Consider the following 15717-nt stretch of genomic DNA (forward strand, 5'->3'; position numbering starts at 1 on the left):
ACTTTGTGCTTCAGCAACGACTCTCCTGTTTCTGCCCTCCACAGAATTAGTGAGGTGTGCGATGAACTCCCCAGGATCATCCCATGGAAGTACAGAGATACCACAGCCATACCGTTCGTCGCCAATTTTTGAATTGGTCCCGTGAGAGTTTTTTTAAGATCCCAAACATGCACGAACTGATCTACACTGGCAGTTGCCACCTTTGCATCATCCTCGTCACTTACTGCAATAGATGTTACACGTCCATCGTGAGATGAAAGCCGACGAAAAAGTTCAAACGTTTTAGCATCCCAAACGTACACCATTGTTTCTACATCCGTGTTGTCTCCCTCTTTCTCCACCCTCGCATATAGATAAGTTGCCGTGACAACGCACTGAACAACAGAGCAGTCATGGTGACTACAGATAGCCAGCGGCTGCACTGTGTCGGCGTCCCAAACAAGCAGTTTCCCCTTGTGATGCAAAGAAATCATAACAAGAGGCTTTTCATTATCGGAGGCATACTGTCTTCCCTTTCCAGCCAAATTCTGTACTCCGCGAGTGCCCGCGGCAATCACAGGTTTATCCAAATTCAAAGGCTGAATCAACTTTGTTTTTTTCAGATTCAAAGGACCCGTGTAACGCTCCAGCCCGTTGATGCCAAATGGAGTTGACACCAATCGCATATTAAACGTCCCCAATAATTCCTCGGCCATTGACTGTTGCGTTCAAAAAACAAAAACAAGAACCTTACCTTGGCAAATTAAACCAAATCCTTCCCGTCCAAAACAAAAGAAAAAGAAAAGTTTTGAGAAGAGTAATGGAGGACAAAGAGAGAGAGAGAGAGAGAGAGACAAAGATATCTCGTGCCTACCCTCAAAAAAAAAAAAAAAAAAACTTCAAAAGGCTTTTCCCATTGGGACCTCCTCCACATCTACTCCCCACCGACTCGTTCCGCTTTTTATTTGCTTTCAACAGTTACTCATGCTGCCCCCGCGTCCAATTACACATTCGTAAAAGTATCATTTTTATTTAACTCTCCTTTAGCCTTCCATTATTTGCCACACGCCCCCGAAAAAAATAAAAATAATAAAAATAATAATTGAAAAAGAGGGCAGAAGAACAACAACAAAAAAAGTTATATGGATGCACGCGTATACACACATGGATCATCAGCTGCTCACATAAGAGGTAACCTCTGAGTGAGTAAGTGAATCACTTGCGTCCAATTCTGAGGTACTCAAAACGTGAAAATTCCGGCCAACCGTCGATGCTGCGCGAAGTTGAATGAGTGCCTCGACTGTTAGCATCTGACTGTGGCCTTCACCACCTGTGTGGGCGTCCTGAGTTGAACCAGCTGGTGGAGGTCCTTGAGACGCCCATTTTGCCGCATCACCTGCACACAGCAAAGAAACACGATAAATGCCGTTATTTCGTACAACAAAAGAACTCAATCCAGTTTCCATGGCATCGTTCCAAACCATACAAGGCTTATCGGAAACAACATATTTCATTCGATACCCCGTGGTTTCTGCGCCATATTGAGCCTTCTTTGGCAAGCGTTGCTGAGTGATCTCAAAGAGCGCCGGCACCGTTGCGTCCCCGACAAAGGTACCTGTCGTGTACACATCCAAAGGGATATGTTGTAAAACAAAGCGATTCCGACGCCGTTTTAGTGTTTTCCATTTCTTTTTGCATATTCTTCGATTATTATCGACACTATACAAAAACTGTTTCGTTCCAGTATATATCGACCGTAAAGGACGGTTCCAGACTTCTGTATGCTGTTGGGTGGCAAACAACAGTCCATCCATTCCTGAAGGTGCAATTCGCTCTTGATCGTGCGCTTCATGAGGAAGCGGAAAAAACATATCCCCTCCTCCCGGGCGTCTAGGAATCAGCATAGGAATGCCATTCACATGAATCCAAGCATACCCCGTCGGATCTATCTTCGCCGAGTTTTGTAGGGTACGGTCAATGTCAGGTTCGCCCATCCACGACGCAATCCTACGATGTTCGGCAGAAGAGCAATGGTAATGTACATCTTGGAGCATTGCGAGAGTAGCAGCAGATGTCGAAGTTTCTGTCAGTTGCAGTTCACATGGAACACACACGTAGTAGTACGGTTCCCGTGCGTCCTCCATTCGTTGTTTGACGGACGGCCGTAAGGACGAAGCCATGGAGCATTCATCCGAAAGGGAAATGCTATGATGAAGATTCTTGTCACCATTATTCGTTCCGTCCTCATAAGTTTCCTTATCGTCATGAAGGCATCGTCGAATTCCATGCTGTTCCAGCCGCGCCAAGAGTTGCTCAAAGAAGTTTGCCACTACCCCTTCGCCAACATCGACAATTCGGTCGCGCAATAACTCCGTTTGCGTCATGGCTGAGCGCGAAATCGCCATTGCACCTGACCGCATACACCACGATAGACGGCTTGTATGACCAGCACTCAATGCCCGGCCTTCGGACGTCGCCCAATACGACATCAAACTTCCACCTTGTGCGTCACAAAGCAATCAGACAAGGGACAAAACCAGGACAAAAAAACACTGGTCCGGCCACATACACAACGCGGGGGGGATGAAATACAAATGCTACCCTTCTATGTATTAGCGGTGTTTGGGAATACAGGCCAACAGGAGAGCAGCAGCAAGTCAAAAAATGCATTAGCCAGCTGCAGCCCCAGAGAATTTGAAGTTAAAATACATTGAATGGACCCACACCGTATGATATATCATCCTTCCCATCTTTTTTAAATTTTATTACGTGTTTTTTTTTTTTTTTTTTTTGTGAGGGGCTTCTTCCATTCTAGCTGCAATCAACCCCATCTGCCAGACAAAGTCAAAAACTCTTTCGCTTCTCCGCCACTCCACATGAAACTGAAAAAAAGTCACAAAGGCATGACCCTCTTCTTCACCTTCACGCTGCACCCCACCGCCCTTCCTCATTTCCCTCAAACTCTCTTTTTTAAAATTCCGTTTTCATTCCTCTTCCCCCTTCCTTTTTGAAAGCCACGTGTCCTTTTCAATCATTAACGCTAATTACGGCCGCCACAGCCCGCTCACAGAACAATTCATTAATGGGCCCTTGACTCACCACAAGTGAGACGGAAAATGGAAGATTTGTGGTGATCTCAAGAATACTGCTGCGGTCTAGCACGGAGTGCGACTGGTCGCGCCCGCTCTCAGGCGAGAATAAATGGTCAATTAGCGAAAGGGCTGTCACTCCGTTTCCTTCCTCATCCTTGCACACCGTAGTCGAGAGAATTGTGATATAGTCCTCCTTCATTTTCTGCATCTTTTCTTTTACACCATTCGCGGACGCCGCACCGCTGTCTATCTCCGCCTGCCATGTACCGTGATACAATATATGCTCAAACATTAACAGAAAGAACAGCATGTGAACAACTGCATTGGACGAGAAAACAAGCGGCTCAGCCACAGGATTTTTTTTCGCAAGAGACTTTCGTTGCGCCTCTGCAATACATACAGCCATCATCGCAATTTGGCGTAAAAACGGATATACCTCTTCAATGCGTTGCTGCATCGTCGTCAAAGAAACTGTGTCCAGATTCACATCCACCCACGGAAACACTGCCTCCATTGAGCTGCGCCACGCGAGAGGAATGTATGAGGTGGAACTTCGGCCGTTTTCCCTAGAGGAGAGAACTTCCTGATGAAATTCAGATGTTAGCTGCGTTAAGAGCGGGATCAAAGCACCCACTATGCCTTTTGACCACACGGTTTCCGCCCAACTGGTCTCTGTTGTTTTCAAGCGTGAAAAGTGATAGAGTGAACGGGCCACATCAAAAAGTACCGAAGCGCCAGCCTCCCGAAGGTTTGACGACACTTTTAACCCTTCATTCGTGTCACCAAATATGCGCTTTATAGCATCAGATGATGGTGCCGCGCCTAAAAGCACGGTAGCACGTAAAAGCTTTGCACACTGTAGAGGATGAGATAAAACCAAAGGGAGAGTGACGCCATCAAAATTGTGCCCCACCTTATCCAAAATTTGTTCTCCAACACGAACACAACGTTCCACTCCATCCAATTCAGCAACAGCAGCCAAAGCGTTCATTAACGAAGTAGCCTCATCCACAGTCACGGAGTCCACCGTGGGGAGAAAGCAAAAAAGGTAATTTACAAAACCCTTACAGCTCTTCAAACGAAAAGCGGTGAGAAGGTTTGCCAAATTCACAAGACGATCATACGGAATGTATACAGTGGTGTTTTTTGAGCCATTGTCGAGAATTCGACTGACGGCCGAAATTGCAGCGTTCAACGACGACGAAAACTCGGAAGAACCTTCCATTCGACGAAGGGCCTGAATAAACCGCACAAGATCGGTAAAATGAAGCGTATCCATGTCATTCATAATTGCCCGCATGACAAGTTGGAGACGGCGTTGCTGAACGGCCTTCGGAAGAGGTACATCTTCTATGATGGGAAGGAGCTTCGTGAGATCAATGGATGGGACGTCAAAGCGACCCTCGTTTTCCTTTTCACTGCCATCTGCGGTGGGCTGCTGAAGCTTTTTTTTCTTTACCTTTTCTTGTTGTTCAACAGGTGCAAAGACGTAATGTAATCCTAGTGCTGCCATGTCATCCGTATCTACGGTCTCCGACAACCCCAGTCTCGATGCCCGACGGGGGAGATTCTGCGAATCTACAGCCTGCAGCACTGAAGGATGTCGTTCTAGATACTTCATTGTCTTAAACTCCGTGGGGAAGTGCACCATGGCGCGAGTGAAGTTGATCCAATGGCCCCCACGGAGAATTTCACTGTTCTGAATAATAAACACCGTCAAATTGGTTCTTAACTGATGAATGCTCTCTACTGGGAGAGGGTAAATTGTACCCTTTGCCGCGTCAAAACGCTGCTGCTCTACCACGCCTCGAACGGATTTAGATAACACACGTAATACACGCACGGCGTCAAAAACGTTGCAATTTTTGTTCCATTGATTTGTGTATCCCACACCTCCATCAAAGGTAAGTTCCCATGTCTCTCCACAATATAGGGGCACGATGAATGATACCACTTCCTGGTGCATTCTCTCTTCTGCCAACGAAAACATTGCCCGTCCCACCTCTTTGAGTACACAAAAGTCTAAACGAGCAGCCAATGGGGCATACACGGCTGAATCATTAACACCAACACGACATAAGTGTTCAATGATACGACTAGCTTGATTGGATGTCATTTTGTTAATAAACTGCATGCGTTCGTGGTCGTGCTTAATACAGTCCACAATGGTATTGACGTAGGCTCCACCAGGGCGAGCACGTAAGACAACAGCTGCAAAGGCAGAGTCACGAAGCAGCTGACCCATAAACCGACGCAATTCGGAACTGTCGTGACGCCTGTCTACAGAAGTTCCGGCAAGAAGAGGCATGACCTCTGTTCGAATAAACTGTTTGAGAACTTCACTATGCACAGGCGTCTTTTGCACTCGCAAATCCAATATTTCGTTAAGCTTTCCGGCGGTAGAAGAGAGGGTGGTGTACTGGATAGGGCAATAAAAAATCCAACACCGCCGCAACATTACACATGCACACACACTCCAAAATCAACGTCTTCTTCTATTCTTTCCAAAGTTGTACCACTGTAAATGCTGTGCCTCTTCCTCTTCTTCTTGGAGATAGTGTGATAATGGGTATTGACAAGAGAAAGTCTACAGGGACCAGAATGCACAACAACTCACGGCAGAAGCCTCATACGTTCAACCTGGTTGGCATTATTACCATCAACACCATAGAAGAAACAAACCATAACGCTGGACTCGCAGAAAATGCAAAGAAAAACGCCGCAAGTGTATGCATCACACCTTTTTTTTTTCTTTTTTCTAATCTTTCTCTCTTTTTATTGCCTTTATTTCCGTGTCACTATACATGCGTCGGCATAAATAGTAAGAAAAGCAAAAACAAAAGTAAAGATAAAAAAAAAAAAACAAAAACGGGACTACTTATTCGCTTATTGCTATCATTCGCTTTTATGATTTATGTTTTATCCTCTTTCTTCTCGCTCCATTTTTTTTTTTTCTTCAACTGCATAATTGTGTTAGGAAACGCGTTTCTTCCCCCCAACACACACACACACATAAAAAAAAAAAAAATTACAGCTGAATTTTATCCAAGCATCTTTCCACCTTTGCAAGACGTCGAAGGAAAGAATGGCGTTCGTGCACGATCAGCCAGTCCCAGGCGTCAACAACGGCGGTGCGGTCCCACTCTGAATTTCCATACTTTCTTCTCGCCTCCTCAAACTCCAACACGGCCTTCTCGTAATTGACGTGTCGATCATCGGCAAGGTGCCACTCGCTGCGACCGTCTGCATTGGGCGAGGGGGCGGGGTAAACACGGAAAATTTTAAAGTAACGCCAGAAAGTGTACCAATACTTTCTCATCCTTGTCATTGACTTATCACGCAATACTCGCCTTCCAATGAAGAGATTTTTGCGAAGCGGCTTCAACATTGACTGCAGTCGCTTTTCTAAACGTAAGCCAAACTCAACTCCATGATTATACGTGTCAACTTCTCCAGTTTTCATGCGCACCATTTTGGGAAGGCCTGTAAACGCGTGGAACTCCGAGAAGAGGGGTCCTGGGGTGGGAAAAGAGCGGTTTTCCTCCTTCTCGTCACTGTCATCCTGAAGAAGAAATGGCCTGCCACCATATTGGAAGATAAATGGAATATTTTGTGTCATAAAACTCTGCGGAGGACGTTTACTCTTAATGTGGCAGCGATAGCCCTCTACAAGTCTGAACATTTTTCGATTTGCCGAGACCTCCGTGAGGCATCGTCGCAGAATGCGGTCGACATTGCGCAAGGCCAAAAAACGTGCCTCAGCTGATCCCGTAAGTCGCATCGAACGTGGCCAGGAGAGAGGTGTGTCCCTTTTCCCCGCCACGTTCAGTGGCTCAATCGAGGAGCATAAACACATGACACCTTCTCCTCGAATTTTGGCATACTCAAGAGACTTGTAGTGGGGTACGTTACCATTGGCCTCCTCTTTACAAAGAGTTGGTGTCACCACAATGTCGTCCACAAAGTCTACGAAGCACCGAGTGTTGGGATCAATAAGAACACCACCTGAAAAAACTCCAAAGGTATTAAAAATGGAACAATCTCTATCCACATCAGCAAAAGAAGGGGCGACAGCCGAATCGTCAAATATTCGCGATGCCTCGCCGAGCATCGCCGTTCCTCGTGGAGGAGGGTCACGCCCGACAAAAACATCGGCGGGGCGAAACGAACCGTCCGAGTTCTCCGTACGGCAGAGAATACCATTCAAGAAGAAAAAACGGTGTCGATTTCTCTCATCCCTGCAGCTACGGTCGGTGAATTCCTCCCTAAACGGAGCAACCATGTCATCCAGCGCCATCATACCACCATCGCCAGCCAATGCCTGACCCTTCCCTTGCGACGTGATACCACTCTTCTGGGTGTTGTTCACATAGCAACAAAAACAAAGGCGGATAGCGTGCAGAATCCAAAAAAATAATAAAAAAAAAGCAAAAAAGCCAAAAGTAATAATAATAATAATAAATATTATTATTATACAAATATTGCAGTGAAAATTGAAAAACAACAAAGGGAGAGAAACACACACACACACACAAACACTGTCGCATTAAAAGAAGACGGCTGGCGCGCTTGGAATAAAAAACAATCCCGTACGTAGAATGCATCTTCCTATTTACATTACCCTCGAGTTGCAGCCACTTATTCTTTTTACATCCCACTGACTGACCAAACTTGACCAACCAGCAATTAAAAACACATCATAACATACAGGCAAAAGCAGAAAAAAAGGGGGAAAAAAGGTGAGAATAATGTTCTGGGCCGCTGGCCGGATCCTGAAATAATCTAAAGAAACCAAAAACAAAGTAGGGGAAAAGGGGATTTTCGCAGAGTTAGTTCATTCCTTCCATGTTTTCCTTTCATTCAATATATAAATTATATTGACCACTCGCATGGTCTTTTGTCCTCAGAATATAATTACTTACGAAGTGGCAGAATTTGGGGTCCTCCAGCCACAAGACCCCGCCGCGTGGTGGGAATCCCAAAGGGGGTTAGGGTGCGATGGCAAAATAAAAATAAAATTATCTGGCCTCTATCGGTTCCCTGCCCCTACAAAGTCGCGTTCTTCCCAAAAGATACATACGGTAGAAAGTATCATAAAGAATGCATTCACTTATCAGGATATACACTTGCATCAATGAAGTTAGCCAGCTCTCCCGCGATCATTCCTCTTCACAAGCTCCTAGAAAAACAAGAAAAAGCAAAAAAAAGTAACAAACACACACACACACAAGATAAATAAAATAAAATAAAAATAAAAATAAATAAATAAAAAACAGACAAAAATGACAACGAATTCAAAAGGTCCTAAAGAAATGTAACAGAAATTGTGGAGAGAAAAAAAAAAAGCAGCTGCAGCAAGGCCTTATATATATATATATATATATATATATATATATATATATATATGGGATGCGATATGCGTACCCTGTCTTTAGAGACAAGAAACAGTCCATAAAAGGTATGCATATACACATATATATATAACGAGGAAGGGCAAAGAGAAGGAAAAAACAACAACAACAAAAAAAAAACGATGGATTAAAAAGAATGTTGAACTGCAAAATAAAGAAGTAGTGGATAAATGAACTAAAATCAAGAAAAAAAAAAGAAAGAAAGAAAAAGATCCGACTCTACCATGCGTTGGAAATCCCGTTTTAATCCTCCCCAGGGAAGAGGCTTCAAAATTGGTACAAAAATATGTGTGCCGGAATTGCACCACTCGGACTGACCAAAAACCAGAGATCGTTCTTCTTCTCAAAAACAATACAATAAATATATGATAGATATATTTATATAGGCACGTATATAGGTGTATATGCAAATTTATTTTTTCTTTTTCTTCCTCTTCTTGCCACTGGAGTAAATGTCATTTCTCCGCACGGACATTCAATGAGGCACGAAGGGGGGGTCGCGTAGAAGGAAGTTTCGGTGACGAAAAAGAGATCGACCCGAATTGGCTGAGTGGGGATGACAGGAACTGCTCCCCTCTTGCGGGCTTGACAACCGTGCCTTCATTCCTTGATGTACTGACGTCCAAATCATGCGTGGAAGTCGATGGGGAGAAGACATGTGATTTCAGGCGCTGTATCAGTTCTGTGAATGCCTCAGCAACAGAAAATTTAAAATAAATTGGGTTGTTCGCGGCGGCAAAAAATTCCAGTCCTGTCAATTTTTCTACACTTTTACTTGAAGATGCATTTCCCTCAATATTTTCTTTCCACTCCACTGAAAGAATTGTAGAGACTAATAAGACGCTGTTTTTTTTCCTTTGCCGTCTTCCAGCGGGCGCACGGCGTAAGCGGTCAATGACTGAAAATACGGCCAACTCCTCCGTATCAAATGCCTTCTTGCTCGCACCCACAACAACAATTATTACATCGGGCATTTGAGCTGTAATGGATGCATGAAAACTACTGGGATTAGTTGTGAGTGCGGCGCGAAACATGACACGTGAAGACAGAGACTCCGAAGTGAAAACGGCCTCCACCTCCTTGCCAATTTGTGTGCTTTCCACGGTCTCCTTGTCCGTATCGCAAACGTGGATAAGAACATGCCGATACTGTTCATTTGGCACCAGTGAAGTGGATTGGCTTATTCGTCGATCCACAGACCTTGATGCCTTTGCCGCAGACAAGGACGACTTCCGCTCTTTGGCAGAATACCTGGCTCCCCTTGTACTGGCTAGACTGAGAACCTCAACAATGTTCTGTGTCTGAGTGTAACCGCGCAAAAACTTCGAAGTTAGAACGAAATTCGTCGTGGTACTCAAAGGCCTCACACCGTCCATGTTAGCGGATTCTCTCCTCAACGTCTCTAATGTCGCTTGCAAGACCACTTCTACGCTATTGCACAGTGAGAACATCTTCTGAAAAGTACGATCCAACTCACGTATTTCCTCAGTCATGGTTTCAGCTGCTTTTTGCCGTTCCTTCTCACGATGTGTAGGAAGCGTTTTATGATAAGATGGAGAGAATTGGTTTCGTATGTTGTTTTGCAGCATCTTTATCTCCGCCCCCGGCTCTGCATCAAAGGCACTATCCCCCAAAGAGCTGGAAATGGCATTTCCCTGAAGCGTTCCCAGAGCCCCTGCTTTCACCCACACTCCCAATGTACTGTTATCGAAGATGTCATTCACCCGAATGACGGACTCCGAACCCTTCGCAACCAGAAGGCCAACCTCCCCATCGTACAGGGCATTTTTTGATACAACAGCAATTCCGGATCCACCGCCTGCGTTTTGGGGACAAATAATATTCATGTTCGTCTTGCAGTTGAATACACAATTCCCCTCAATACGAGCACCACCAGCGACCAAAATGCCCTCAACTTCACACGAGTGTACACGATTTTCCGAAATCAATGCATCAAACGCCGTCTTTTCCGCTTTTGGTATTTCACTATAATTTTTATACTCCACCGGATTCTGCACAATGACACCTGTCGGGGCAAAGCAGACTTCATTTTCCGTGAAGACCCCACCGTATGCCAAAATACCACAGTCTTTCGCCTTTACTATGCGATTACGGACAAAAAAAGTGTGGCAAAATGGGGCAGCAGAAACGCTTCGAGTGGTATCCAAGATCCAGTTCTTCTCCACATGACCCCATGCAGCGGGATACGTCACGATGCCATTCTTGTGACCGCGAATTGTGTTTCCTACAAGTCGTATGCGTGCAGACTTGTGTAGATACACAGCCGCATCCGCATCCTCCGCGTAGAATAGATTTCGCTCAAAAAGCGCCATGCCGTCCTTTTTGCCATGGACTGAGCCTGTAAATAAACTTCCCCGTACTATCGCAAACCCACCGTCCAGGGCCACAACGTCACCCTTCCCCTCAGCATCGGTTGTGTTATTTACAAAGAAACAGCTGTCAAAGACAGTCGCGTCGTGTTCAATTTCACTTCCGCTCATGTTAAAGGAGGGAAGAGCGCGTTTTCCATTTGGGTCCTCCTCACCACGTATCCACACCCCCGCCACTTTATTCAGACCGAAAAGACAAGAGGTCAACTGAATGCCACAAGACGACGCCTTCATCGCCCCAGGAAGGGCAGCACTACGCACAACATCAACACCTATATCATTATCTTGAAATAGACATTCGTGTATGACACTGCTTTCCCCTCTTCCACTGATGAGAAGTCCAGACGGCAGCCTCATCTTTGCATCCGACGCTGCAGTGTTATCTGGTACAATGGTCGCCACAAAATCAAAACTTATGCCTTCTAAACCTGCATCCACGCAAATTTTGCCATGCTCAGGAAACAGCAATACCTCCTCATTGAATGGTTGAACCTCGGAAAATTTATTTGACACAAAGAAGCAATGTTGAACCGTTGGCCTCGTGTTTTCATCTATAATTTCTAAACCCGTCCGATAGTTCTCTTCAAATACGTTGCGTAGAAGTTTTGGAGCCGCGCCACCTGCAACTAAAAGCCCAATAAAATTCCTGGCAAATCGATTTCCCTCCAGAATAACACTTGTGCCTTCGTCGCTCGTGCCTGCCTCATTTGTGATAATGACAGGAATATAATTCTCTAAAAACACGTTCCTTCTCAGCTGTGTGTGAGCATTGGGACCTGAAATAAAGAACGCCACCGAACCACTCATATGGAGAGTGAATTTATTGCCTTCAAAGACCGGAGATGGTGCACCACCACCTTCGAGAGTCACAGACAACTGTTTTGGGGCGCAGAAATGATTGGAATGGATACGTGTGTTAACACCCATGGCTTGCATCCATGCAACATCTTCCTTTGTGAGAGAATCTTCAGGCAACACAATACGAATAGCAACGTCGTTCGCTTCAAACACATTTCCACCTCCAATGGTTGCGGAGGCGAGGTGTCCTTGAATAAGAATAGCTGTTCCCCTCATGTTGACAAAGGCATTGCTGCGTAAAAGAAGAGAGTTTCCACCCACAAAACCAAAAACATGTACTCCCTTTGTACTATCCCGAAAGCGATTGCTTTCAATCACAAACCTACCAGGCGGTGCAGCGGACAGCAAAGAGGCAAAAAGTGGAATCCTTAGTAGCGCTTGCGAAGAGGCCATAGACGCACTTGGTTGACGCAACGTATCAATCTGCAGTAGGGTTCGCACACAATTTTGAGAGATAGCGACATACCGAGAAGTCACCTCGAGTTGTTCCGCAACGTTCTTATACACCTCATTACTATAAATTTTTGCATAACGTGTCATACGCTCATAAGGTACGAGTGAAAATTTCAATTTTGGTTGTTTTAACATTCTTTTGAGCGTCACTTTAACGCATACATCATTGTACTCTGCAGCTGCCCCATCTAATTCCAGACGTGATTTCACATGAGTGCCACACACAGCTTCAACGATGTGTAAACAAAGTATTCCAACACCACAGTTTTCATAAACATGATTTTCTTCTATATTAATGGAAAAATCTTCTTCTCTAGAGAATGCATTCATTGACATCATTGGGTAAACGGGTTTCTCTGTCGTTGGTTCATGAGAAGAATTGTTTTCTTCCTCATCTTGTTTTTTCAGCCTTGAAACACGCAAGGTTTTTCCTTCTCTATTTCTTGGTAAATCATTGTCTGCGGCCTTATTATTCGACCGACGGCCATGTTTCTTAGCAGCGTTGGCTCTTCTCCCATGGCTTGGTTCGGGTATCTCCGTTGTCTCCTTTGCCGCAGTATCCGTCTCGCCGGAGAAATTTGCCCTCATAACATGATGCAAATGTATGACAACTCCATAACCGTTCTTGACGATACGATTGCCAGAAACAAGCGCTGGACGATTCAACATATATGGACGATCTCCCTCATAAACGGGCGCTTCAGTCTGCTTTGACATACGGGGAGTTTGCGGCGGTGTAAATACACGCCAACTCTCTGTGAAGCTTCCTTCGCCAAAAACGGATGTACTCATTTGCATGAGGTAGCCTTCATCATGGATAGCGTTGGCGGTAAAGAAAACCCACCGCATTGCCCCTTTCCGCGGGCTCCTTGCTTCGCCAGAGATCACCTCGCCACCTGGAAATCTCGGAAACCCACCAGCGGGCTTCACAGGGAACTGTGACAGATTCATGTAATGTTGTTGTAAATTGCGCGAATAAAAAACTCCGACGTTGCGATTGGTGTCAATCAAGCTATCGCTGATTTCCATCATGCTCCCCTGCACAAGCCACACACCCATACCACCATCGGCAGCCCATCCTCGATCGTACTTGTCCATTTGCAGCCCAGAACCATATGACATACCGGACTCGCCCGAGACAATGGGACACATGCCAGAAGCGAGAGAGAGACCCACCGAAGAGGCAGCCACAAGTTCACACAATATAAGCAGACCTTCAGCCGCTATATTTGCATAACTCTCCAACCCACGTAGAATGGAACTAAACGCACCGTGTGGGGGTCTACTACTTGTATTGGGAACGCTCAAAACTGCGAGAGTTGACTGCATAAACGAAAGGGTGCCAAAAGAGCGCGGATCATGTGGGTTTCCATCTGGGCGACAAAATCCATTATTGCGACGAATCGTTCCCCCAGTGAATGCACCAAGAGAGCCTTGTGAAACGTAAAGACCTGCCACGCCGTTGTCCATGACTTCACAGCCAAAACACATTGCCTTGGCCTGGGATCGTAAGAACATTCCAAAGAAAGCATTGTTAATTATTCGATTACGAAGGAAAAAGGGATGACAGTTACCACCAACCACAACACCAATAGAACAATTGCTAATGGTGTTTTCAACAAAACTTACTTGATGCTGCATCCGCTCCTTGTGGTGTTCATCTGTCGAAAAAACTTTAGATGTCCCTAAAGCCTCCTGCATGGAACCACGGGCAGCAAAACGACATTGCATTGAAGTACTCAGCCGCCGCTGAATATGATTTTGAAGATTAGAGCGCGTTGATGAACGTTTGGTCTCGGGCGAATTTTCTTCATGGAGAGATAAATTTTCCGTCTCATCCTGCAACTCCGGAGAATCATACATTTCATGACAAACGCCAAAGTGACAATTGTTCCGAATCCTATTTTGATGGAACTGTGGGAAGACGGATAATCCTGGTGTCTTCATAAGTCCCTCGGTCTTCGAGGCGTGTCCAACACCACTGCGTGAGATGTGGCGTAGTGGAAAACTTGTCGGAACAGTGAGAACCAAGACACCATACAGTGCATTCTCCTCAATATCACACTGTTGAAACACGGGCGCCGAAGTTACAAACCTACTTTGCATAAATTCCCCCTCCTGAACAAGCGACGAAACGGGTAGACATGTGTATACCACAACACCCACAACACAGTGACGTATAGTTGTCTGCGAAAATAATCCTCTTCCTCCGGCATCAACAAAAGCACCGCTAACAGAACAATTTTCAATGACATTCCCCTTCTTAAATTGAGGATTCCCACGATTGCATACATACACCCCAACACCATCGCAGTCGTAAATCTTGTTGTTCTCAAAGCACCCATGGCCACCACTATCCGCGTAGACGCCATCAAATGTCCTGTAGATCGTATTACCCTCTATGGAATGAATTGAGGCGTCATTTCCCACATAAATTCCTGTTGGAGCCTCAAACACATCATTTGCACTGATGATAATACTATTCTCCGCATGATTGAGAATAGAGATATTGCATTTTTTGTGATTGAAGATGCGGTTTTTGCGAATAATGGCAGATCCACCAGTCAGTGACAAATTCGGCAACTTCCAGCCGCCGTATCCAAGGACCTTGCCTAGTTTGTCCTTCACTCGCTTCGCACTGTAGCCGACATCTGCCATTACACCATACTTCTCATTCAATTCAATATCATTTTCTTCTAATATCCCATAGGCCGCATTCTCCAGTAGTACCCCACATGTTGTGTTCGAGAAGATTCTGTTCCGCCGTATAGTCGTTGGGGTTAACTGAGACGGTTCGTTTATATTTTCGCCATCTTTCTTGAGACCAAATGAACGTCGTGGTTTCAATTTTCCAATTTTTACGTTGCTTTTCGATGTCGGTGACGCAGGCGTGCTACTGAGGAGGTTCGCCTCAATTTCAAGCGTTGCAGTGCCCAAGGTGGAACCCAGCTGCACGCCTACATCATTTTCAGAAAATTCGTTTTCAGAAACCGTCCCACTGCTCCCTGCTGACACCAAAATACCGCTGAGAAAACACTTGGAGACACTGTTCCCTTCAATGAATGGATTGCCACCTAACTGAATGATGATACCAGAACCGTAGCTAGAGTGAATATTGTTTTGTTTAAATATCCCTCGTCCACTATCTGATATAATAACTCCAGTCGATTCATATGTGATGGTATTGCTCGAAAACAGTGGATTGGCCTTTCCAATAACGTACGCGCCACATTGTTTATTCTTAAAAATATTGTTGTGGAAAAACTCTCCACCGGCCTCTCGACCACAAATAATTCCACAGCCAGTGGAGGAATTTGAGATGGTGTTGTGTGCAATCACTGGCTCAGTAAAGCGGTCCAAGAGGATGACATTCCCCATCGCATTGTCACTGATAACATTGTGTTCGATGACGCCCTTTCCCTCAGCGATGATGGCAATACCGCCCGTATGCCCCCCGGTGATTACGTTCTTTCGAACAACCGGTGAACCACCTTCCTGCACACAAAAATTACAACTTCCCACTCTGTGTAATCT

The 15717-nt window shown here is 45.3% G+C and overlaps 5 protein-coding genes across 5 annotated transcripts, besides 10 other annotated features; all 5 read right to left on the bottom strand.

Annotated features, from left to right (window-relative positions):
• Tc00.1047053508505.4 (hypothetical protein, conserved) lies at nt 1-695 on the bottom strand (the record flags this gene model as incomplete). Its single annotated transcript, XM_803299.1, has 1 exon — nt 1-695. A coding segment is annotated over one exon (695 nt), but the record flags the coding sequence as incomplete, so codon positions are not given.
• Nucleotides 1-15717: a sequence feature (heterozygous, non-Esmeraldo-like haplotype).
• Nucleotides 811-833: a microsatellite.
• Nucleotides 1054-1083: a sequence feature (AT_rich).
• Tc00.1047053508505.10 (hypothetical protein, conserved) lies at nt 1152-2468 on the bottom strand (the record flags this gene model as incomplete). The annotated part of the gene is made up of 1 exon (XM_803295.1): nt 1152-2468. One exon carries the CDS (start codon nt 2466-2468, stop codon nt 1152-1154), a length of 1317 nt encoding a protein of 438 aa, XP_808388.1.
• Nucleotides 2752-2771: a microsatellite.
• Tc00.1047053508505.20 (hypothetical protein, conserved) lies at nt 3007-5529 on the bottom strand (the record flags this gene model as incomplete). The annotated part of the gene is made up of 1 exon (XM_803296.1): nt 3007-5529. One exon carries the CDS (start codon nt 5527-5529, stop codon nt 3007-3009), a length of 2523 nt encoding a protein of 840 aa, XP_808389.1.
• Nucleotides 5898-5941: a microsatellite.
• Nucleotides 6100-7371, bottom strand: Tc00.1047053508505.30 (hypothetical protein, conserved; the record flags this gene model as incomplete). The annotated part of the gene is made up of 1 exon (XM_803297.1): nt 6100-7371. The coding sequence occupies one exon, from the start codon at nt 7369-7371 to the stop codon at nt 6100-6102; it is 1272 nt and encodes a 423-aa protein (XP_808390.1).
• Nucleotides 7515-7554: a sequence feature (AT_rich).
• Nucleotides 7816-8252: a mobile genetic element.
• Nucleotides 8309-8343: a microsatellite.
• Nucleotides 8435-8477: a microsatellite.
• Nucleotides 8567-8694: a sequence feature (A-rich).
• Nucleotides 8938-15717, bottom strand: Tc00.1047053508505.40 (hypothetical protein, conserved; the record flags this gene model as incomplete). Its single annotated transcript, XM_803298.1, has 1 exon — nt 8938-15717. A coding segment is annotated over one exon (6780 nt), but the record flags the coding sequence as incomplete, so codon positions are not given.

The sequence above is a fragment of the Trypanosoma cruzi genome, genomic scaffold, assembly GCF_000209065.1.
Source record: "Trypanosoma cruzi strain CL Brener 1047053516881 genomic scaffold, whole genome shotgun sequence".
NCBI lineage: Eukaryota > Euglenozoa > Kinetoplastea > Trypanosomatida > Trypanosomatidae > Trypanosoma > Trypanosoma cruzi.